General features: G+C 41.5%; 2 protein-coding genes across 4 annotated transcripts; one reads left to right on the forward strand and one right to left on the reverse strand.

The window, feature by feature from the left end:
- Window positions 1-415: 415 nt before the first annotated feature.
- c1ql4a (complement component 1, q subcomponent-like 4) lies at window positions 416-7986 on the forward strand. Its single transcript, XM_041946350.1, has 2 exons — window positions 416-967; window positions 7807-7986. The coding sequence occupies exons 1-2, from the start codon at window positions 422-424 to the stop codon at window positions 7984-7986; spliced, it is 726 nt and encodes a 241-aa protein (XP_041802284.1). The 5' UTR covers window positions 416-421.
- Window positions 7987-11376: 3390 nt separating this feature from the next.
- Window positions 11377-20738, reverse strand: zgc:153867 (uncharacterized protein LOC337226 homolog). 3 transcript variants are annotated; one of them, XM_041944904.1, is made up of 7 exons: window positions 18126-18211; window positions 17696-17723; window positions 14470-14613; window positions 14140-14313; window positions 13664-13741; window positions 12969-13003; window positions 11377-11957 (listed from the first exon to the last, which is right to left on the reverse strand). In XM_041944904.1, the coding sequence occupies exons 1-6, from the start codon at window positions 18126-18128 to the stop codon at window positions 12975-12977; spliced, it is 456 nt and encodes a 151-aa protein (XP_041800838.1). In that variant the 5' UTR covers window positions 18129-18211; the 3' UTR covers window positions 11377-11957; window positions 12969-12974. The 3 variants fall into 3 exon arrangements, with proteins under 3 accessions (XP_041800838.1, XP_041800837.1, XP_041800836.1); XM_041944903.1 differs by lacking the exons at window positions 12969-13003; window positions 17696-17723; window positions 18126-18211 and adding exons at window positions 17453-17480; window positions 20562-20738; XM_041944902.1 differs by lacking the exons at window positions 12969-13003; window positions 18126-18211 and adding an exon at window positions 20562-20738.
- Between the last annotated feature and the right edge of the window lie 1721 nt (window positions 20739-22459).

A 22459-nucleotide genomic window follows, 5' to 3' on the forward strand; every position in this document is an offset into this window, starting at 1 on the left:
GTGAACCAGACTTCATCAGATAAATGATGTTTTTTGTAGTGTGTCACCACATGTCTGAGATGTTCAGATTTGTGTGTTTATTTCTTTGAACACTGTGGTATATGCAGGTTTCAGCTTTTTACCCATTTAAATATCTTGTTCCTGGTCCACTGGACGTCTTTATCGCCTCTCTAGGATCCACTCATATGATCGTTTCCCTCCGGGCTCTCTGCCATTTTGTGTTCTCTATTATACTTAGCCCACTGTTTCCCCCCCACTCCTCTCCCCATCCTTCTTCACCTTTTCATACCACACTGGTTCCCTGAGAGGCTTCATCCTGGCCGGCACTATTCCAGCCAAGGGGGAAGAGGACTTCCTGACGCTGGCCGCCTCGCGGCTCAGCCGCAGGAAACGTGTTATTGGAGCTGCTGTGGGTGTGGCCATGGTTCTGATACTGTTGGTGGCCATCCCCCTGCTGGTCCACACAACCAAAGGGAGGAACACCGGAAATGCGGGGAGCCATTATGAAATGCTTGGGAGCTGCAGGATGGTATGTGACCCCTACGCTACGTCTCAGCCTGGCCAGGAGGTGTCAGCTGTGTCTCCGCCGCCCCAGGATTACTCTGGGAAGAAGATAAAGTCGGGGCTTCGCGGGCCTCCAGGGATCCCTGGCCCTCCAGGAGCACGTGGACCCCCTGGAGAGCCAGGCAAACCGGGGCCACAGGGGCCCCCAGGTCCAGGTCCTGGTGGCTATTCACCTTCGCTCTACACTCCCAAAATTGCCTTTTACGCAGGGCTACGCAAGCAGCATGAGGGGAGTGAAATACTGAAATTTGATGATGTAGTGACCAATGTAGGTAACTACTACGAGCCCAGCACCGGCAAGTTCACCTGTCCTCTGCCTGGCATCTACTTTTTCACCTACCATGTTCTAATGAGAGGTGGTGATGGGACCAGCATGTGGGCAGACCTGAAGAAGAACGGACTGGTTAGTATTTGTGTGTGTTTGTGTGTGTGTGTGTGAGTGCATGCATGAAAGTGTATGTTCAATAGCAGGTCTTTATATATGTGTTTGTATTTGTATGCACACACACGACCATGCAACAGCTTTTTTTTTCATTGCTGACCATCCTGTGTTACCATTAACTCACATCTATCTCTGTCACATTGAGTTCTTCAGATTCGGAGCACATTCCACTTAGCAGGTGGCAACATGGCAGTCAAAGAATGAAATAGCGATCTTTCTCCTCATTAAGGGGAATTCATGCTATACAGTCTAAAATCACAGCTACAGATACTTGCGTTCCCACATGTGCTGTGGCTAAATGACAAGTGGCAGAATGCAGCTGCAGAAAGCAGCCGCCGCCACCAAGAGGAACAGTCTAATTAGTAAGTATCATACACAGAGCTTGATTACCGCCTAAACACAAGTGCAAAAGAGCAGTGGAGAAATGTCTGTCAATGCGTGGACCAGTCAGTTTACACCTCAGCTAAATAAATAATGAATGTAAAATTGACAGTCCACTCATCCACTCCCTCATTCCCCAGACACTAATTAAAGACAGAGGGGCTGACGGGGGGAAGAGGAGGAGAGAGGTGGGATAAATCACAGGGATTTCATCAGAGGACTCCAAATTCAGGAAACATTCTTCAAGTTGCATTTTTACATTCACCCATTCATCAAGGACTTTAAATGCAAATGCTCTCTCCTCAGACCTCACTCTCCAGGCGTGGTGCGCCAAGGACTGTTTAAAACAAGTGCACACAGGCTGATGCAGAATCATAAATACTGTATGGGTCGTCACCACGGCTGTAAATAAGGCTGACTTGTGAATGTCTCATTCAGGCTTGATTTGGCGAGACAAAAAACTAAATGTTTAAAATCATACGTCCTTAACTAGTGTTTGATTGCATATGCTTGAGTCCACAAAGGTGAATTTGTGTTTAAGGTTGCCTGCCGAATGTCCTATATTGTCATTCAAGTCATCTTAGCCTGCTAAATAATTTATACATCTTAGATTAGATCCCTGAGCACCGGCTATACTTTCCTCTCCTAACCCCTCCCCAGCTTGTTCATTGATTCTCCATTAATTATCTTTTCACTCAACTCAATCATTTAGCTTCACCCAGGTCCGCCTGATGCCCGTCAGGTGGCCTCCTTAAAAAGTTCTCTTAAATAGAGCACTCGCCTAACAGGGATCAACCCAAACAGAGCTGCTGCTAGATGAAAGGAGAGAGTAAATGAAGTGCTGCAGAAGGCCTGATCATGTTTGGCGTTATTGAAGCCCTGAGGCAGGTGGGTACTCTGCCTGTCAGTCAGGGGCTAGGGTTTACTAAATGGGCACGATGTCTGACAAGTTGCTTTCCTGACTGTAGAATCAAACGGCCTGTTTTACCATTGCCGTAGGTGCTGAGGCTTTATTGGGTATTTTGTCTGCCCACTGGGGTTTATTTTTACCCAAGAAAAGCCACAAATTTGCCACCTTCCCTTTAAGCCTGTGTTGTAACTTTTACGCCTCAGCAGATAAGGTCATTTGTAACCCTGGATTTGTTAGGCAGCCAGTCCAAAAAGATTCAGGACTGGCAGACAGCTTCAGCGAGAATGAATGAAACACAAGAGACTCGACATGGCAGGAGCATACTGAGATGTCTACTTGGAGACACAGGTGGGGGGGGGGCAAAACAAGACAAGTGAGTTGATGGGAAGATCGGGGATGGAGCAGAGGAAGATAGATGACTTAATGGAGGTGTGGAGGCAGTGGGCTGGTAGACGAGGCATCGGGGAGGCTGGTGGTGAAGGCCAGGATGAGATCAGGCACGATGACCAATGGACACCCACTCAACACGTCTGGGTTTGACAAGTGATCAAGGCCGGCCAGAAAGGGAGACAAAACTGGTTTACAAGCTGTACCAATTGCTGATAGAAACATTATGAAAGCATCAAGTGAATTAATTCTGCACACAAGTAGATTTCCTTTGGGAATTTTTGATGTATAACTCCCGTATCTTTGCTAATGATGTTTAAATAGGCGCGCTGCATTGGCTGTTGGACTGTGACTTGTGTCATGTGACATGAGTGAGGTATAATGCAATGCCAGGATCTCAGGAGGATGTGCTGACTGTGGCAGGGCTTCCATGGGATTCCTATAGATCCAATACCTATTACCTTCACTAAATCCCCACTCTGTAAAGCCTACCTGCTCACACCTCGGTCTAACTTTCACAAATCATTGCAGCATGACAGGGCGTCAGAGTCAGGGGATTTGTGATGGAAGGAGGTCACACTTGAGCTGCTTCCATGTTTGTAATGCGACGGTAATTGACTTGCATTACATTGTACAATGTGACCATTTGCTCAACACTGTTACACCCTTCAGCTGATCAACACCCACTTGTGTTATTTGCACAGCCTGGAAACACAAGGCACATGTTGCTAAATTTGATAACCCCCTTTGGGGTTGATGGATCCATATTATATCCTTATGAAATTTAATGATTGAATATTGATTTTTTTTCAAAATAGATAGTTATGAATGACACTGCTATTATAAATCTGCATAATCACACTATCCCTACTTGACTGTCGAGGATATATGGCTTGTATGCTGCTTAATATTCCAGCTTGGTAGCAAATGTTATTAGCACAGTCTATGCTAATATCGGCATGCTTTATGCTGTGAAGGGTGGTAATATGTCATGCGTACCTCCTCAGCAGAACTTCTCCCTTTCCTCTCATTAACTGGTATCTGAGTTGTTCGCCATAGAGCTCCACGATATATTCTTAATACATGTCCAGTGTAGACAAATAGATACTGGCTCGGCTCCCGCTTCATCTCTCCCTTGTTTTTTCACCTGTCATAGACTTTTCTTAATTGCACAGTTAAAGGTCAGGTTATTTCATACTACGGTGTTAAAATGTCATCACTCGCTGTGATGACCGTTACCTGTATTAACCTCCCAGTACAGAGACACAGATATGCTACAGGTAAAATATAATTAGCCTCAGAACGAGGGGCAAGAAAGAGCTAGATACAGCTAGATACAGAGCGGAATTTTCTCTGTAAGGATCTAAATAAAAAACCACAACGTGTTCTGATGAAACACGGGAATTCAAATCAGGCAGTCCCTTTCATACTGTGCACAGGTTTGACCATCATAGTGCGGCAGACTACAGGCTGTAATACTGAATGGCAGGTAATAGCAATCTAAGGTACGGTTCAATGTTACAGTCGCTTGTCGCCATGTAATCCCCGGGCTCCCAGAGGAGAGGGAAAACCTATCCAATAAATATTCTATTTTCACAACATCGCCCCCCTCCACCCGTCCCCAACCCTCCTGCCATGCGCTGGAGTCCCTTAGGTAAGTTTAACAGCTACTTTTCTATTGTCTCCGCTCTAAGAGGTCAGTATATCACAGTGAATGAATCCTGTCAGTTTTATTACCAGTGGAGCACAGCCCCACAGATAAAAACAAGACTTCATATACCACCACTACATCTCCCTGGTCTCACAAAATAGCCTCGCTTGATCAGTCTGTTACTCTGGGCCCCTCCTCCCTCCCCTTCCCTCAACCCTGTGGTCGTTGTTTTTGTTTTTTCCTCCCCCTCCCTCCTTTTCGTCCATCCTTGTCGGCCTTCTGCGCTGCGGCTCCACTTGTATAGAAAATGACACTGCAGCTGCTCCCCCGCCAACCCCCGCCCCTCCATCCTCCTTCCTCCTCGCCTGTGGCCCCCTCTGCTCCCAGGCGTGTTTACTGGAGGCCCTATAATGAAAGGGCTAGGCGGAGACAGAGACAGCCACAGGCAAGCCCTGGGGGCCCCTGCCTCACGGCTCACAACCCTTCCAGCTCTAGGATCAGCACAGTGTGCTGCCTGGTTCACAGGGATCAGCCTGTGTCCTCCAGCCGTATCCATCTCCTCCGCCGGCTTCCTGTCCTAATCCCACCACGGCTCCCTCATGCCTCTCTGACTGGTATCTACATTAATGGATGGCTTGCATTATTCCTTCATGCACAGGAACATTAGCCAAAGTGCCAATTCATATATGATATATTGATCTCAACGCTGAGCGATGGATGATATTCTGTAGTACAGAATTCCACCACTCCTCCACGCGTTAAGTCATGAGAATGCGAGGAGGCCTGAGAGGACAAAGACCTCCCTACAGCTCCCTCCGTTACGCTGTTTGGCCAAAATAATGAGCAAGATGACATATGCCTGGTGTCGATGGGAAGTCACAACAACAGCATCACTGTCAGCTGCAGCCAAAGATGCAAATGTGATATTGGCTGTCAGTACACATATCAAGCAGAAAAACAATATAACCTTTAAAGATGACAATATATGGGTGTCGTTATTTGAGAGATGGTCTTATGAGGGCCTAAGAAAGGGTAGATTAGGTTCACTGTTTAATTATACTAATTGGGCAGCCTGGTGAACACAAGGGTACCCAAGTCTTTTTTTTTTTTTTTTAATGTATCTGATTATATAACAAATTGCTTAGATTTTTCTAAAGGCTAAATCTACATTTTGTACATGCTGTAAATGTACGTATTGGTAACTCGACACATTTTATTTAAGTACCTGCTACCTGCTGTTGTAAAAGAAATGATTTTTTTCTCTTATGCATTTTGATTTTGCTCTAACGAGTATAACAGACAGATTAGAATATAAAAGATGTCATATTACATTAGAATATTTTTAATCAAACAGTTGAATCGTTTAGCTGATTTATTTGTCAACCTCCGATTATGTTTCAGTTTCAATCAACTTTATTTAACTTCAATCATTGAAGCATATTTGATGTAGCAAATAAGAAGTGTATAAGTTAGAGAGGTGACAATCAAAAGCTGTATACAATATATACTTAAAAATACCTTCAACTACGTAAGTGAATTATATATTTCAGTTTAATAATACACAGGTTTCTGGTTTACTGTGCAGTCATGTGCTTAACTTCTCCACATCCCAGACAGTTGTTATCACATCTACAGGCTGAGGAACAGGTATTATTGTATCTGACTTTCACTTCATCACCACTTTTCCCCCCGCTGAGCAAGTGTTTCTTTTAATTCTATTTTTGTTTCACTTTTCCTATGTAATGCGGCTTACAGTGTCCACTTATCCTGTGTTAAAAGGAAAGAAGCAGAGTAGCTCTGCAGTGAGAAATATAGCCGTTTTAAAAACATCCCTGAGGACGACAGAATTTGAAATCTAATGAAAGAGGCTGTTGCAGTAGAGTAGCAGTAGCTGTGCTGGGTTTTACTGTGTGGTCGTTGAACTGTGGGTCCTCAGGAGATCTACTTCTCTGCCCCCTTAATCAATCTGGTTTAGACTGGACAGGGACATGCTTTCACTGGTCGCCAACATGCTGTATATGTTGGATGCAGCACTCATGACCTGCATCTCATATAAGGAGCCCTATAGATAATGTCCAGGAAATTGAACACAACTCCAGGGTTGATAGATGGTGGACAACACACTCAGACGAGGGAAAAATGAATTGGTGCAGGGCGGAAAGAGGATTTTTTTTTTTGTAGTTACAGTAATTCAGGCTCCGTTGCTCAGCGATTGACTGTTTTCGAATTGATGCATGCTCGTTGGGGAGAAAGGGGCCCCAGTGACGGGAATGACATGATGGTAGTTGAGTTGCAGATCATATTCTGCGGCTGTCATGGAGATGTGCGTGGCTTGTCTGGCTGCTGACACAGATTGAGTGCTCCCACCGTAGATGGACACTGAGCCAGACACAAGGCCACTGATGGCTGACATATGCCTGATGATTGGCGCTGCTACACCAGAATTATTGATGCACCCTATTTAGGAGGTTTTTAGGAATGCAGCCTAGTGTATGAATCTATCTATCTATATATCTATCTATCTGAGATATTTTAGTAATATTTTGACCAGAGTCTGAAAGGGTTGTGCATTATTTTCCTATATATTATTTCATTTATTTTATATTTACACTTTCTTTTGTTCAATTGTTGTTCAATCATATACAAAATATTTCGCAAGACATATACATGCTATATACTTTTAAGACTTTACATGCATATGCCAGTTTAAAAAACGTTAAATAACACAGCGATATATATTCTTGGTATGGTTCTTATAAGATTAACAGGACAGTAATAAGTGGACAAATCCTGTTTCTTCTACAACTGTAACTCAATCTAGGCATGTGTATTTAAATATCTACAATGAGTAAACCCAATTAAATGTGTTAACAAACAAGTAAAGATCCACTGCTGCTGGGTCAATAAGACCCAACTCACACACAGAATGCAAATGTAAAACTGTCTGGCTTTGGCCAGACGGTTTTACATTTGCCACTCAATACCATGCATATTGAGCTGGCCCGGGATCATAAGCAACAGGTCAATAGCTGGTGTGTGGACAGTGGTGCTGTTTCTCAGCTGAGCTAGGTTCCCCATAGACAACCTGTTGTCCCAGATGAGTCCGCTTATCTCCACAGTCCAATCAGATCTCCATCCTCGGCCCTTTCCCCTGAGCCGCAGCCACAGCTGATCAATAAGAGGCAGAGTGGCTGTGTTCTCAGTCCACCTCCGGGGGTCACAGGTCACAGTCTCATCCATCTGTTTATCCAGTACGAATGCAGAGGTGATGCCATGCTGTTAATAATTGATCATGACCCAACCTGCAAAAGATGAAGCAAATAAAGTGAGAAAAAAGGAAAGGAATGTAGTTGTTTTAAAGAGCCGCAGAGCTCCTGGAGCCGCTGAGTAAGTTGTGGTGACATTAGCAAGTGTTTGTTCAGTTTCGTGCATGTTCTAATTGTCAATGCGTATGTCCTCTGTGGGTGACAGGTAAAAGCCAGCGCCATCGCTCAGGACGCTGATCAGAATTACGACTACGCCTCCAACAGTGTGATCCTGCATTTGGACGTGGGCGATGAGGTGTGTGTGCAGCTGGATGGAGGGAAGGTCCACGGAGGGAACACGAACAAGTACAGCACCTTCTCCGGCTTCCTCATCTACCCAGACTGAAACTAATCCTCACTCGCGGAGAGCGGACACCGACACACACATAGACATGCTCACACCTACACAGACATGTACATATGCAAAGTAATGCACATACACGGTTGTGCACAGAAAAAGACACACACATACGCACACACAAACATCCTGAGATTACAACAGACTGCGGAGGTGTGGATTGAGTGAAAATCAGAGATAAATGGAATTAAGTGGAGTTGTGTGATTTTGAGCCAAGCATCATGAGCATTTATTGGCGCCCTTTTTGTGCAAATATGAATTTCAGAAGATGTACAGTACAGGTGCACATAACAATTGCACGTTGTGGCTCTGAAATATTTAAAACAATTTAATGTGTTGCATATTATCTGACATTGTGACAACTAGAATATAACAACACCATCAGTTTAATTGTTTTTAACTGCAATGATGGTGTTGAGGTTGCCATTAAGCAAGTTGGCAAATGCACACGTACTGTATTCCAGTCTTTACCTTATACATTTCTGCTCTCCATTCCAGTGACCTCTGGCTGAATGGCCTGACAATATTTTGCAGCTCATCATTGTAAAATATTTTTCCCTTGAGTGAATTACACCAGATGAAATGAATTAAATCCCTGTTGTGATCCCCCCTGCATCGGGTCAGTACTGATTAAACTGAGGCCATCTGAGTAAACACAATGTCTGACCTTTCTTTCTTGTCTCCATCGTGACGCAGGACATCACACAGCAAGACGAAGCAAAACACACGCTAAAGTTTCACTTGCCAAGTGCATTATTGACAATTTTGTGAGTGTGTGTGAACATGCCGGTATGTATGCGCAGATACGCATGTAAGATGACGAGGCAGTGAAGAGCAACAGCTGCAGTATTTTATTTACATTAAATGTCGTATGATACATTACAGACACGTTACTGTAATTGCGCTGCCATGCATACTTATTACTTTATTTTTGAGAAACCCTGTCTAAGTAACATTATATGTATAAACACAGTAATCCTGGGATGGGCTTTCTGGTATGTTGAATAGGTTGAGTAGACAATTGCTATTAAAATATCTATACCTACCTGGTCTGTGTTCTTGCATGTTGTCTTGGCATGATGAAGGTCAGGGCTAGATTAAGGCAGGTACGTTCAACAGTCAGAAACGTATGCGGGGCCTTGTTCAGTTATAGTTTGGAGTGATCACTCGGACTGACTGTGGAGACTTGGATGTATGACATGGCTGTGTGGACTTACAACGGAGATCGAAGCAACAGCGGCTGACCACAGTCACTGCCTGCTACAGCATGGATTTCCAATATGTCTTTAGACACTGTCTAAGACACAAACATTAATACGGCCATATTGACCTCAGTTTATAATACACCCAGGATCTACAAAATCCAGCCATTTTAGATGCAACAATATCGTAATCAATTGCACAAACAAACCAAATTGGTTCAGTGTTCGATAAGGCTTGACATTGTTTATCAGGGTTCTGAACCAAGATAATATGGAGAGAAATGCACAGAGGGAATAGGTGAATTTATTCTTCAATAATATTTGTACATTCCTCTCAATTTATTGATAATCCAACAGCGCTTTCATGGAGGTCGCTTTCTCCCACACCCACTTATCCTGCCACTTCGAGCCAATTTCCATTCCTGAATACAGAGTGTACTTACACTGCTATGGGAGGTAGAAACAGCAACTGAATCACATTCTAAATCTTATTAAGCTACGGCAGCCACTAAATGACTATTTTCATGATTGATCCATCTAGTGATCTTTAAAAAAAAAAAAATCAATGAATTGACTCACTCTTTGGTCTAAAAATGTAAACGAAAAGTAAAACGTCTATCACAATTTCTCCGAGTGCAAGGTGACTTCTTCAAATGTCTTGTTTTGTGTGGCTAACGGCCCCAAAACCCAAAACCCTCTGTTGAATGTCATATAAGACAAAGAAAAGAAACAAGTGCTCACATTTATGAAGATGGAACCAAAATATTTTGATAAGCAATTATCAGAAGTTAACAATTCATTTTCTTTTATCAACTAATTGACTAAAAATCAATGTGCCAATAATCAGCATCATCACATACATAAAGAAGAAAGGTCATTGGAATTCAAGACTGTTTCTGCTATGAGCTCACCATTACCTGCCGAATGCTCTTTTTTTAAAGGAAATATGTGTGTGATACATTTAGTCTTTGGGTTTGTGAATGATCTATGAACTGTTCCTTATGTTACACATGGCATGAAATGACTGATAAACACTGTACAATGAAACTGTGGGTGTCATTTCATAGATATACATAAACAATCATACCTAACAATGTTCACAAATCCCTGTGTCGTATGTATGTCAGTATGTGAATATTTCCACTCTATGTCCCTTTTCTACACTGGGCCTGTTTATTCTATAGTTAAATTATAGCCACTTGAACAGTTCCTAAAGCAGGGAGCGAAAGGCATCATCTCCATGTTAAATAGATGAAACTTAGATTATTGGCAAAAGGGAAAGTCTAATTAGAGTAGAGAGCGGACGGCATTCTGTCATAAACACACAGGACTTAAAGGATTTGGTGAATCTGTTGCTCCTGAGTGGAGAAGGAGGGATGCAGCCGCACCATGCCCAGGCCCAGCCCCCGGCTCTCTCTCCTGGCAGATTCCAGTTGAAAGTTAATTGGACGGGGAGAGGTCTGAGACAGGCTGCGCTGAGGCCCATTAGTGATTCCCCTGTCGAATGCAGAGCCACGAGGATCACAGACTCACAAATAGGAGGATTAAAATAATCAATAGCCTTGACTTCCATCGACCACACACAGACACACCGAGTAATTAGTGGACAACCTATTCAGCAGTGGGCTATGACACCCTCCTGAACCTTACCCCACACACACATAAGCGCCACACTCTACTGGCTGTGGTGCCTAATGAGGGGAAATAGTTGTGTCTGCTTGGGAAGAAAATGAAGAAAAGGTCAGGAAGCCACCAAACAGCCTCCTACTGCTCATATCCCAGTCCTTTGTCACCAGATCATTTCTAGGGAAAATTGACAACATGGCCAAAAAATAAATTTTTTGTAGTCTGAAATTTGAGTTTGCAATGTTGCAACAAACAGGAGAAAACCTAAATTGTCTCAGACAGCCAACACTTGTTTTATTGAATTGGATTAAATTCTTCATTTGGCTTAAAAAAACAAAAAGCATAAAGAGGAGATCAAGATATCCCTCTTGTGTTAAACACTGTGTATTTTGCCTTTAAAATGTCCCTTTTAACAAAGCACATTCCAGCAGCAACACTGCCCTCTTGTGTCAATGGAAAAACACAACAATGTTTGGCACATTGTGCAAAACTACAAGACACTGCTCCTTATTCTGCTGAATCAAACAAATCTGCTCAAAACCACAAAGTTTTCAGGGAAAACATTTATTTAAAGGCAGCAACAAAACTGGGGTGAAATCAAAACATGGGAATCCATCTGAAATGTCTCTTTCTACCTCATGATAGTATGGCTTTGAATATACCAGTTATCTGCTGAATCAGAGGAACGTGTTCCTCAGTCAAAGCAAGTCTTAGCCAATGATACAGTAGGTTGCTGACAGCTTTTACATATATATATATATATTAATGTCCCATCCAACTTTGACACACTAGTATCAATAGTTACAGTTTATCATGATCAATTTATGTTGTCTTAAGTGCTGCATCTTGGAATATTATTGCAAACAATGCAAGCACAGAGACTCCTGGATGCAAACAAGTTGGTCGCATATGTGAAAGGACCTGGCAGCAATAGCCAGGTCATTTGTGGTCATTTGTAGGGAATGTAAAGGCACTTTTTAAATTAAATGTGGAAAATGAATCCATGGAAAAGGCAGGGGGGAAAGGGCTGTAAAAGATAACTGCAAAAAGAGGGTAGGTGTGATAGGGTAAAAAAAAAAAAAAAGTGGGATGCTCTTCATCTTCACCCGTTCATGACCATCCTGACCAGTTCTGTAAGAGATGAGAGAGAGAAATGTGAGACTCATGGTCTAGAGGTCTTCCCAGAGATCTCCTCCAACTACAGCATGTGGTGCTAAAGCTCCCCCCCCCTCATCCAGCTTTGGGTGAGAGGTGCTGCATTTGGAGGAGGATCCCCCATATTCTGCTCACCCAGAGGAAAAAGGAGAGGTTGAAGAGGGTACTGAGAGAAAGAGGTGAGGTAATCATCTCTATCTCCTATTCAGCCAAAGCACTTGGCCATGTCTAAGATCCAAGAAGAGCTGGTTAGAGAAGCCATCCTCGCTGTTTGCTTTCCTCTAGTTGAGAAGCAGGGAAAAGGGGAGAAGATCAGGGGAGCTACAGTCCAGTCAGAGAGCGGCCAGCTGAAAATTCAGCTTCCATCAGTACAGAGGAGAAAACAATCAGCACAAGAGCAACTCACTGCAGTTCTCTGGTTAGTAGAAAAAGGGACTGGTCCACTCTCCCAAGGCTGGTGGCAATACTCCAATGTGAAACAGTTCTACTACGTAATAAACTGTCTAATTTATCGGTCTATTAAAAACACCTCTAACACCAATGGCATGCAAATGAGATTTGAAGAGCTGGCCTGTGACCTCCACACCCATTAGTTCAAATAACTCGACACTGGCCACCAGGCTTTTCCTGAATGAGACCAGTCACTTCCCTGTGTGTCCACCATATCCCCTTATAAACTGAGGGGAGTCCCAGACACATGCAGAGGGGCATGCTGCAGCCAGGGGCCAAGATAGAGGGCTGCAGGAGAGAGAGACAGGACAGCAGGAGGCTACACATGGGTCAGAGCCTCAGGACTAAAGATGAGAGGGACCACCAGGCTTTCCCACAGGCACCTACAGGCAACAGCACATTGTCACCCTTTGCCAATCTGAAGAGCACAACTACAGCTGATTAGTGTTAGGGGGGCCTAATGGGAGTGGATTATGTAACCACTAAAATGCAGGAAAGCCTGGAGGTGCCATCTCATGGTATACCCAATGCCCGTACCGGCCCTCAGCCTGACATGATGTGGCGGACAAATGCTGTAGAGGAAGAACAGTTAACAAACTGTCAGCAGTTGACATTTATACATGGCCTCTTAAAGCAGTCAATTAACCACAAGCAACAGAACACATAACATGAATAGATACCCACCTGATCATAAGACTAAATCAAGCACTACAGTAGTGACTTTCAGTTCAGTAGTTAAAAAGGTGCTTCCAATGATTACCAGTATATTACTAGGACTGAACATTTGCATCATTATCACAAACTACACTTTTTTTTATCCAATGACTTCTCTTGGCAATTACACAATATTTCACATCAACACAGCACATACAATGTGAAATTCATGACTGAGGTTTCATTATCACATTGCCTAGACTGGGTAAAATGGTGACTGGGGATGGCAGGATCGCAGTCATATCTGCGAGAACCGGGATTGGGAGGGTCAGGTCATAAAAATCAACAGCCTGAGTGGGTGACATAATGCATCATTAATGAGGAAAATACTGACTACATTCCCTATAAAATGAGTAAAGCAGCAGTGCTCCATTAGAGCTGTCTTAAAAAAAAAAAAAAAAATGGATGGTTTCGATGTACATGTGGATTCTAATGAGGTCAGAGCCAATCCGTGCATCACTAACGGTTACATTGAATAGTTTGCATGTCAGCTGTCAACCATTATCTTTTGCTCTCACCTTCATAATTGATGCAACCATTTGCATCTTCATGTCCCGCCAAGAGCGTCTCCACTTCCTCCTCTGACATTTTCTCACCTAAACAAATCACACATTTCCATGTTACATGGGTGACACCATCGTGATTTTTAACAAAGTGATTACAAAGAATTTCACACATAGAAAAATAAACACATTAGTAAAAATTTGTAAAAATATTAGTTTTATCATTATTAATAATAACAGTACTATAAATACATCTGCATACCCCATGATGAACAATTTACAAACATGCACTTAATTTACTTTTGATGCCATACACAAAGTTTACATTAAATTTATTTCCGCACTGACCTCATCTAACTTCCCTATTGTGGGGGTTACAGTATTTTATTGGCAGTGAAAAATGGCAATGTAAACAGTGTGTAGAAATGAAATGAACCCAAAGCAGTCCCTCTATCCAGATATCTTTTAAGGAAGATAAAAATGTAACGTGCCTAACGTGGTGAGGACGTGACGAAGCTCTGCTCCCATTACTGTGCCGTTGCCCTCCTTGTCAAAGACACGCAGTCCCTCCACAAAATCCTCCATGGAGCCCTGATCTTTATTCTTAGCGATAGCCTGGAACATGGGCAGAAACTGCTCAAAGTCTAGCATCTTGGTGTTCATTTCTGCAAAAAGACAAAAGAAAAACATGATACATGAGCCAAGTTTTGAGCCTCCAGCTGCAACACAGTTTTTTTTCTTTAAGCATAGTAACAATCTAATGATTTGTTCACATTAAAGATATATAACTTTCATTTCAAAAGTTCACATTTTCCTCTCACCCTCAGCCTTGGGGTTGCCCAGAACTTTGAGCACCTCAGCATTGACAGGGTTCTGTCCCAGGGCCCGCATGACATCCCCACACTGGCTGAAGCTGATCTTCCCTTCTCCTGTCCTGTCGAACAGCAGGAATGCCTCCTTAAACTCTGCAGGACACACAGACACATTACGAATTAGAGTGGGGATATGAATTATTGTAGAAACGTAGAGATAAGCAGACATGTATTGAAGAATGATATGGAGATAGGAAGTGAACTTGAAAGAGATGAAAACAAAAAAGCCAGACAGATAATGAAGAAAATGAGAACAAGCAGACTAGAGAAAGCACAGATCATGACAAGTGATTAAGATGGTATCTGGTGTCTGCCAGTATGCCTAAATTTAAAGTGAGCCGACAGGGCTCACGGCAGCACCATGACAAACTTGCGTAGCTTTCAAATGCCACTCTAGGTGAGACAACTGAAGCCGGTCTTTCCAGGATAACAGATGTATTATTTAAACCCCTATGGGCAATCCCAAACTAATATTTCAACTTTGTTCAAATGCTCAAACCTTACAATTTAAAGAAGGCTGAAATTTTTAAATAAACATGCCATTACTATTTCCATTTAGATCTACAGCAACAGCTTGCTCTGTGTACTCTGCTGGTTGACATTGAAAACACCCCTCTAACTTCAACAAACACTGTAAATTTGTGTCAGTCATCCGGTCAGTCTTTGAGTTTTCACTATACAGCAACATACACTGGGTTAAATAACTTCATGCAAACACTCAAGTTTCCAAAGATAATATATCTGCATTATAAGGAAATGTGTTAAAGTGTAGTAGTATGTGTGTCATAGCTCAAACAAGGCACCAGAACAAACCGATATGAAAATAGTGTATGAAAATGTTTAGAAAACTCTGACAATAAGAGTGAAAGTAAGGAAAAATGTTGCTAGAGCTCAACTGTTTAAAGAAATGTATCATCCTGAAGAAAATGACACTTGGCAAAGACCACCCAACAAGCTGTACGACTAAACAAATTTCCTATAGAACATCAACAACAGATATAGACTTGACATAGATCTCACAGGTACTTTAATAAAGTGACACAAAAGAGCACAAGATAGGTTTATTACAATAAACATTTGTATTTTAAATGTTTGGATTACATTAAGGGGTGCATTAAGGGGTTTGTAACTCACAGTATTGTAAAAGTTGCCTTTGACTTTAATACTTAAAATCAAATGGTATTGATATAAAATGTAGAGAAGCCTCAACTGTAACCAACAGAATGTTTGGCAATTCCTTTAATTAAACAACACAAATGTAATGAATTACCTCATTGTTTCAGCTATGTTTATTGCCGGGAGGCTTTAAACCGAGAAATACCACTAACGGTGCGAAATTTATAAAGGCTAGTCAATCACCCACAAAAACATCAGAAAATCCTGTATAACCCTAAATTGACTAAACAATGTCACAGTTAGACTGTTACGAAACTTCTATGCTTCAGTTTAAGGTTCATGTCAACCCAGTGTCATCTGTAATAACAGGCAACTCATTTACAGCAACAAACTTATTTCTGTGCAACGTCATTAATGCTGTAGTCACTTTATCCATTCCATGTGCAATCTGTGTATAGTCTGTGAAATTCACCAGTATTCCTGGCTGTATATTTTTATGGCTTTCTTGCAGCAATATATATTTTTTATGTATATATATATAGTTTTTACATACTTTTTTCTGACATAAACCCTGTGTATAATTGTACATATTTATAGTCCGCTTTTATTTTGTATCTTGTATTTCTCTATTTCTATTGCCATTTTTTTTGCAACTGCCAGACCTGCTGCTTGTAACAACCGAATTTCCCCAGCTGGGGATTAATAAATAATAATCTTATTTTATAAACAATCAATGTGTCAGTTCATACAGTTTATTTTATTGGCCTTACCAGATTCAGCGTCTGGCAGAGTCTGGCAGGATGATCTTGCAGGTGGCTTGAAACATTTATTTTTAAAAAAGTTGAATCTGACACTGCTACTGTTTCCCAGCTTCACTTAGACCATCAATATTTTACAGTACTGTTGAAGAGTCAATAAGGCTGTGAGCTACCTGAGCCATCTAAATCATTCGCATTACCATATATTGAGTATTTTGGTTGTTGTTAAAGTGGAATTAATCAGGCTTTCTCAACTGTCAGCAATGATGCAATCTTGTCATGGATCACAAGATTGATTAATGAGGCTCTTATCTAACATCAACCATTCAAGTTAGGCTTACCAGCCAAACAAAATGCTTAACTAAAATCTAGCCATCAGGGAGACATGGAGTTGGATTACACAATATCCGGGCAGCAGCCTGTTCCTAATGTTATGGGACAAGCTATTCCCCAAAAAGCTCAGACTTTGTTGTGGAGTTTTTCCTGTTCTGAGGAATGTGCCTCTTCCCTTCTGGTGTGTGAGCACTTTTCCCAACACCATATTTGGTATTAGAGGAGTGGAGGAAAGTAGGAGGAGAGTGAGAGTAGCTATGGCCTATTATGTCAACGCTGATTAAACAAACCAGCCCGAGGACAAAAACCATCCACCACTGTATCCAGCACCAAAAAAGGGCACACTGGTGGAGATGCACCACTTGGAAGATAACAGGCAAAGTTTATGGGCAAACTGACACATCCAGAAATGACTACTGTCAAAGAGAGCAAGACTTAAGAGAACGGATGTGAGCTTTGGCCATTTTTGGCTTCATAAGTTCTGCTAATGCATGATCGACCACATACAAAAACACTGCAACACACGGTCAAAGCTGGTAAGTGCTATAACGTTATACGAAATATATGACTGATTTTGACGTACCAAACAACAGTGCAAAGCGACTCTCATTCACGTTTAAAACAGGCTTGGTTTATCCAAAACCAACATGCAGATCACACCCTAAACACTCGGGAGATAGCGATCATTTTTTTTGCGCCAAGGCGGTCCCCTTCCACTGACTTACCATGAATCTGATCCAGGTTAAATTCAATCTGGAAAGGACAAGGAGTTGCAAGTGGAAAGTGATGAAACAGTACGGAAATAAGGAAGGAAAACCTAGACTAAAGCCAGGAATACTATGACAGGCGAGCATAGAGCAGGGTGATAGTGGAGATACAGGGCAAAGTGTCATCTCAACCGAGCAAGAATGGAAGCATGCATAACAGGGGAGATCTGGAAAATGCCACAATACAAAATCAAAACTCACCAAGGATTTGATCTTCCGAGAAGTCAGACTGTTCAAAGAGAAATTACGCTACGTGAAAATGGTTCCCTTTGCAGCGCAGCGTAAAGCTATCTTGCGTTAACTTCATAGGCTTTCGAGCACATTATTCAGTTAGTTAGGTTTAGTCAAAACAGATATTTTCTAACTATAGCACATTCAGTAATGATTGGTGTACTCGCAGGTACTCTGGTAACATTAATAAGGCAACCCTGTGATTGTTAACTTTATCTACCGTGCAAGCTAACGTTAGCTTCTCAAAAGTTGCACTTCCGCTAGCGACCAGCGAGGGAATTCAGATAACCAAAATCAACTTAACACCTTTGCAAAGCTAAATCATTTTATCGAAACAAGAAGCTAATGACACAAAAGTGACAGTACTGCTAATTAAGTCAAGCGGAACGAAAAGACCCACCATAGTTGTGTTTGCTGAGGTGTGTCCGAGGCGTCGGCAAACCAAAGAATGTAGTCGGCTACCGGAGGAGGGCAGGATGAGAAAACTCTAGCAGCCGTGCGTCATTACGTAGAACGCACGACGTACTTGCGTGACGTAAACCGAACAGCCACACTCCATATATAGCAATATATACAAGGGTATGGTCTGTGATGTACAGTACATAAATTATATGCTTTAAAACTGCTCAAACTATATTCATTTTATGCTAGAGGTGGAAGGTACGAGGAATAACCAACTCTAGGAGTAAAAGATGAATTTAAGAGCTCAATTTAATTAACATATTTTGATCAGCCTGCTCTTATATGAATTATTAAGAAAGTATTTAAATACTGAAACTCCCCCCTCTAGAAGCTTCTCTTCTTATGCTTGCTTTGAATCTGAGTTTAAAGCATGTACCTACAAGCATGATCTTGGCCTATCGCTAATGTCAATGGGATATTTGAAGCCTCCAGTGTACATGCAGAATGGACTCAATATTGTATAAAAACATACAATACTTGCATATTAATGTATTCTGGATTAAAACCTTTTAACAAGGAAATTGAAGCTTTTTCTGACATAAGTTATTATTCCAAGCGCAGTATGCTATGTCTGAAAACATGTTTGGAGGGGACCTTTAATCAAAGTCACATTTAAGCAGCCTACTCTTAACCTTGCAAAGTAATCATCAAGTCAGTGGGTCCTACCGTATGTGAAGAGACGTGTGTTCTGATTAAGAAATGATTTTGTAGATGCTTTAAAGGATATCTGTCCCTTTGTGGTGTGTGTTTGCCTTTGGTGGGCTTGACCCCACTTGGTTAAATTGATGCATGATTGCAGTGAATGACTTTGCCATAAGGACGTTGAGAGTCTGGCCATGCAGGAATGATGGATTACTTTAGGCCTGTGAGACCATGAACTGATGCCACATCTCTTAACAGCCTGGCTAAAGTGCTGTCATTGCTCAGCAGGAGCTGTGGCCTCCTGTCAGGTCCGTGGTCCCACTGTGAGCAGGAGCGGGTATCTTAACATGGCCCACATATCCTTACAGGCTAAATGGGGCAATCTCGCTCTATAAAATCATGCAGAGCACACAGTGTGACACTTAGAGCGCATAAGGATGGCAGCAAAGCTAAAGCACCAACAAAGCTAAAGCACGTTAGTACAAAGTCTAATGGGGGCATCAGCATAGTTTGAGATATTGAGTTTCTTCAGTATATCTTACAATTAAAATGTTTAGTCTGATTAATATTTGCCTGCCTTTGACATGAAATCACTGTAATGGTTTGGACTTGTGTAATGCTAACATGTTTTCCTTTCCTATATCTATTGATGTTCTATACCTATTTACTTAGAATTAAATATATCAATTTATTTTAGATTTACTTGAACATTAAGAGAATTGGCATTAGTGTAAAATTCAGTAGCATTATTGCTTCTTTTTAACATACAAACATGCATGTTAAGAAAGGATATGTTTTAGGGTCAGGGTATTTTACAGCTGAAAAATAGAAGTATAATTCTGCACAGACTCTGCACCAACATCTACTCAGCTGTGATATACTCTTCATAAATAGTTGATGCAGAGTATTATTAATAATGGAGTGCAGAATTTGCTGCTGGACAAACTATACAAAAAATGACACACTTCCTTAATAACCTCAAGGTCTTTACTCAATGCCTCACTGCCTTACACATCATATTTTGTATAAGGTAAGGGGCCAACATTTGCCTCTACCAAGATATAGGCTACTGCGCTATATCTGCCAGTGATTATTAAACAATGCATGTCAGGTTGATCAGGTCGATCTGTGACTTATGTCACATGCTGTCATCTACGTCACAGGATGGCGAGGTCTGTTCTCTGTGCAGACAATTTTTTTAGTAGTGGAAAATGGGTCAAGTGAAAGCTCTCTAAATCTTTAATCCAGCAAGAAATAACGACTTCCACCACTTTGAGATTTGAATTAGATTTTGTTGTCTTGCTTCTTGTAATAAAAACATAACAGTGGTGTGTAAACAGGACACAAGGAGGAGATGGCTATTTATTCGTGGGAAATAGCACATGCTGTGGCAGGAAACAGCCTCTTTCTCCCTAAGGAGGCCACTGACTGACTGACAGCCTCACTTTCGGTGCCCCATTTCTTGGCATGTCTTATCTTAGATTCCTATTTCAGATTAATGCTTACACCTTATTAGCATCAGAGTCCTAGAAAGCTGCTTTGCAAATAATTAGCATGTGATGTTTTTATGGACCTAACTGACTTTTGACAACAACTTATCACTGTGTATGTGAGATTACTAAACACTAAACATGAATTACGATTGATTAACAGAATATGAGATTTCTAAATATAGTCTTAATTTATGAATGCCCCACATTAGCTTTGTCAAAAAAGAAGCTACTCCACTCACCTCCAAAGTGCTGGGGTCAAATGGTGAATCTGAGGGACGCAGCATCCTAGGTTTCTGCTCTGGAGCCGGTTTTGGAACTGCAGGAGCTGCAGGGAGGCAGGGGTAAGGAGGACCCAGTCTGGGTTGGGCCACTGGTGAAGGAGACTTCTTTATGGAGGGTTCCCTTTTAGGAGCCATTCCTAACGTCCTGGACAGCCAAAACTTAGTGTCAGATCTCTGCACCAGCTGCCGCTATGGCTGCTGAGAGGAGATATCAAGCTATGAAGCAAAGTGTGTCAGTTGTGCGTATCCTGTGGGGGGTGGAGGTGGGGGTGGGAGAGCAGCTTGATGGTGCTGATGATGCTCAGGGACTGGCAGGTGGATGAGGCAGAGGTGGATGTATGGAATAGCATGTGAGTGGATTTGTGAAGCAAAGCGTAGGAGGAGTAGAGATGAAAAGTCGAGTGTAGAATAAAGAGGGGGCGAGATATAGAAAGAACCGGGCTCCGCTTTATGACTCCAAGCACATGCTGTTATTTGGGTCAGAAAGGAGTGTGTGGGTGAGCGAGGCGGCAACATGAGGGGTTTCTGTGTCAAGCTCAGTCCACAGATTGTAGCCTATACTGACATCATCTTATGTTTGTGAAGAGGAGATACAAGAGGTGTCAGAAATCTGTGTCTCATTAATAGCCTGCAGTCCCATCTTGCAGCTAATAATAGGTTGCTCTAAAATAAATACATGTTCTCTTCGTCTCTGGTCCCCAGATACTCTTTATCTTCCTCCTGTTTCTGCAGAGGTGCTGACACTGATGCTACAGGCTCAGATGCAGAGGGCAACAGGACATCAGGCGTGAAAACGTTCACCGTGATTAGAGCCAGATTTAGACTTGAGAATATGTTTTTTTTACTGCCAAGGTTGAAGATTGAACATAAATTATTCATATTACCTGAACAATAAGGGCACAAGGAACTGCAACTTATGTATTTACTTTACAAAGTAAGTAAATACATTTACCTACATTCAGGGTGTCATTAGGTACATTTACTCAACTGTTTTCAAGTGCAATTTTGATAGACCTGAGCATTTCCATTTACTTCTACTTCACTACATTTCTTTGGTGAATTCTACTTTTTACTCCTCCACATTTTTTGGTCAGCTATAGTGATTTTGTACAATTACTCAGAAGATGAGTTTTGAGATACTTTACTTGAGTATCTCCATTTTAATGTTACTTTGTACCTCTAGATACATCTCAGAGGCAATATTACTCCATTACATTTGTCTGACAGTTGTTGTTACTAGTTACTTTTGAGATTGTGATTTTTCATAACCTTCCTGTCCAGTGAAAACCATGTATCGCCAAATTCAGAGATTCTGAAATATGTTTTTTTATATAAATTGAAAGATTAAGTGTTCCTTAATGGTCGTGTTAAAATAAATAGATTATTTGTTTTAACTATTTTATATTTTTTGGATTAGAAGGAAAATACATTGTCACAAAGCTGAAAACAGGGTGTTTTTCTGAGCTCATGGAAACTTGTCTTTTTAGAGATACGTGACTTTCACAGGACAGCTTTTCTACATGATCTTATAGAATATGATGCATTGGTGTTGATTGTTGAAGAAGTTAAAATGATCTCAACCTTAAACATCGACTGCAGTAAAATGCAACATACACATGGTTGAGCAGTAATATTAATCCAAATATAAAACAGTAAAACAGTGACAGGGACCATTTTTCTGCATAATGAGTACTTTTGATAGCCTGCTTTACATTTATTTGATAATATTTAATTTAATTTAATTTAATAAGTTTTTGAATGCAGGACTTTTATTTGTTGTGCAGTATTCTATTTTCAGTGTGGGCGTAGTACTTTTACTGAAGCGAAGGATCTGAATACTTTCAATTTCCATCTGT

The sequence above is a fragment of the Chelmon rostratus genome, chromosome 10 (assembly GCF_017976325.1).
Source record: "Chelmon rostratus isolate fCheRos1 chromosome 10, fCheRos1.pri, whole genome shotgun sequence".
Classification (NCBI taxonomy): domain Eukaryota; kingdom Metazoa; phylum Chordata; class Actinopteri; order Chaetodontiformes; family Chaetodontidae; genus Chelmon; species Chelmon rostratus.

Excerpts from the sequence above, each read along its gene's own strand:
- c1ql4a (XM_041946350.1), top strand. The coding sequence starts at position 422 with ATGGTTCTGATACTGTTGGTGGCCATCCCCCTGCTGGTCCACACAACC. Across the intron at positions 968-7,806 it reads ACCTGAAGAAGAACGGACTG|GTAAAAGCCAGCGCCATCGC; the intron begins GTTAGTATTTGT and ends TGTGGGTGACAG.
- zgc:153867 (XM_041944903.1), bottom strand. The coding sequence starts at position 20,738 with ATGGCTCCTAAAAGGGAACCCTCCATAAAGAAGTCTCCTTCACCAGTG. Across the intron at positions 17,481-20,561 it reads TTGACCCCAGCACTTTGGAG|ATTGAATTTAACCTGGATCA; the intron begins GTGAGTGGAGTA and ends TGTCCTTTCCAG. Across the intron at positions 14,614-17,452 it reads TAACCTGGATCAGATTCATG|AGTTTAAGGAGGCATTCCTG; the intron begins GTAAGTCAGTGG and ends TGTGTCCTGCAG.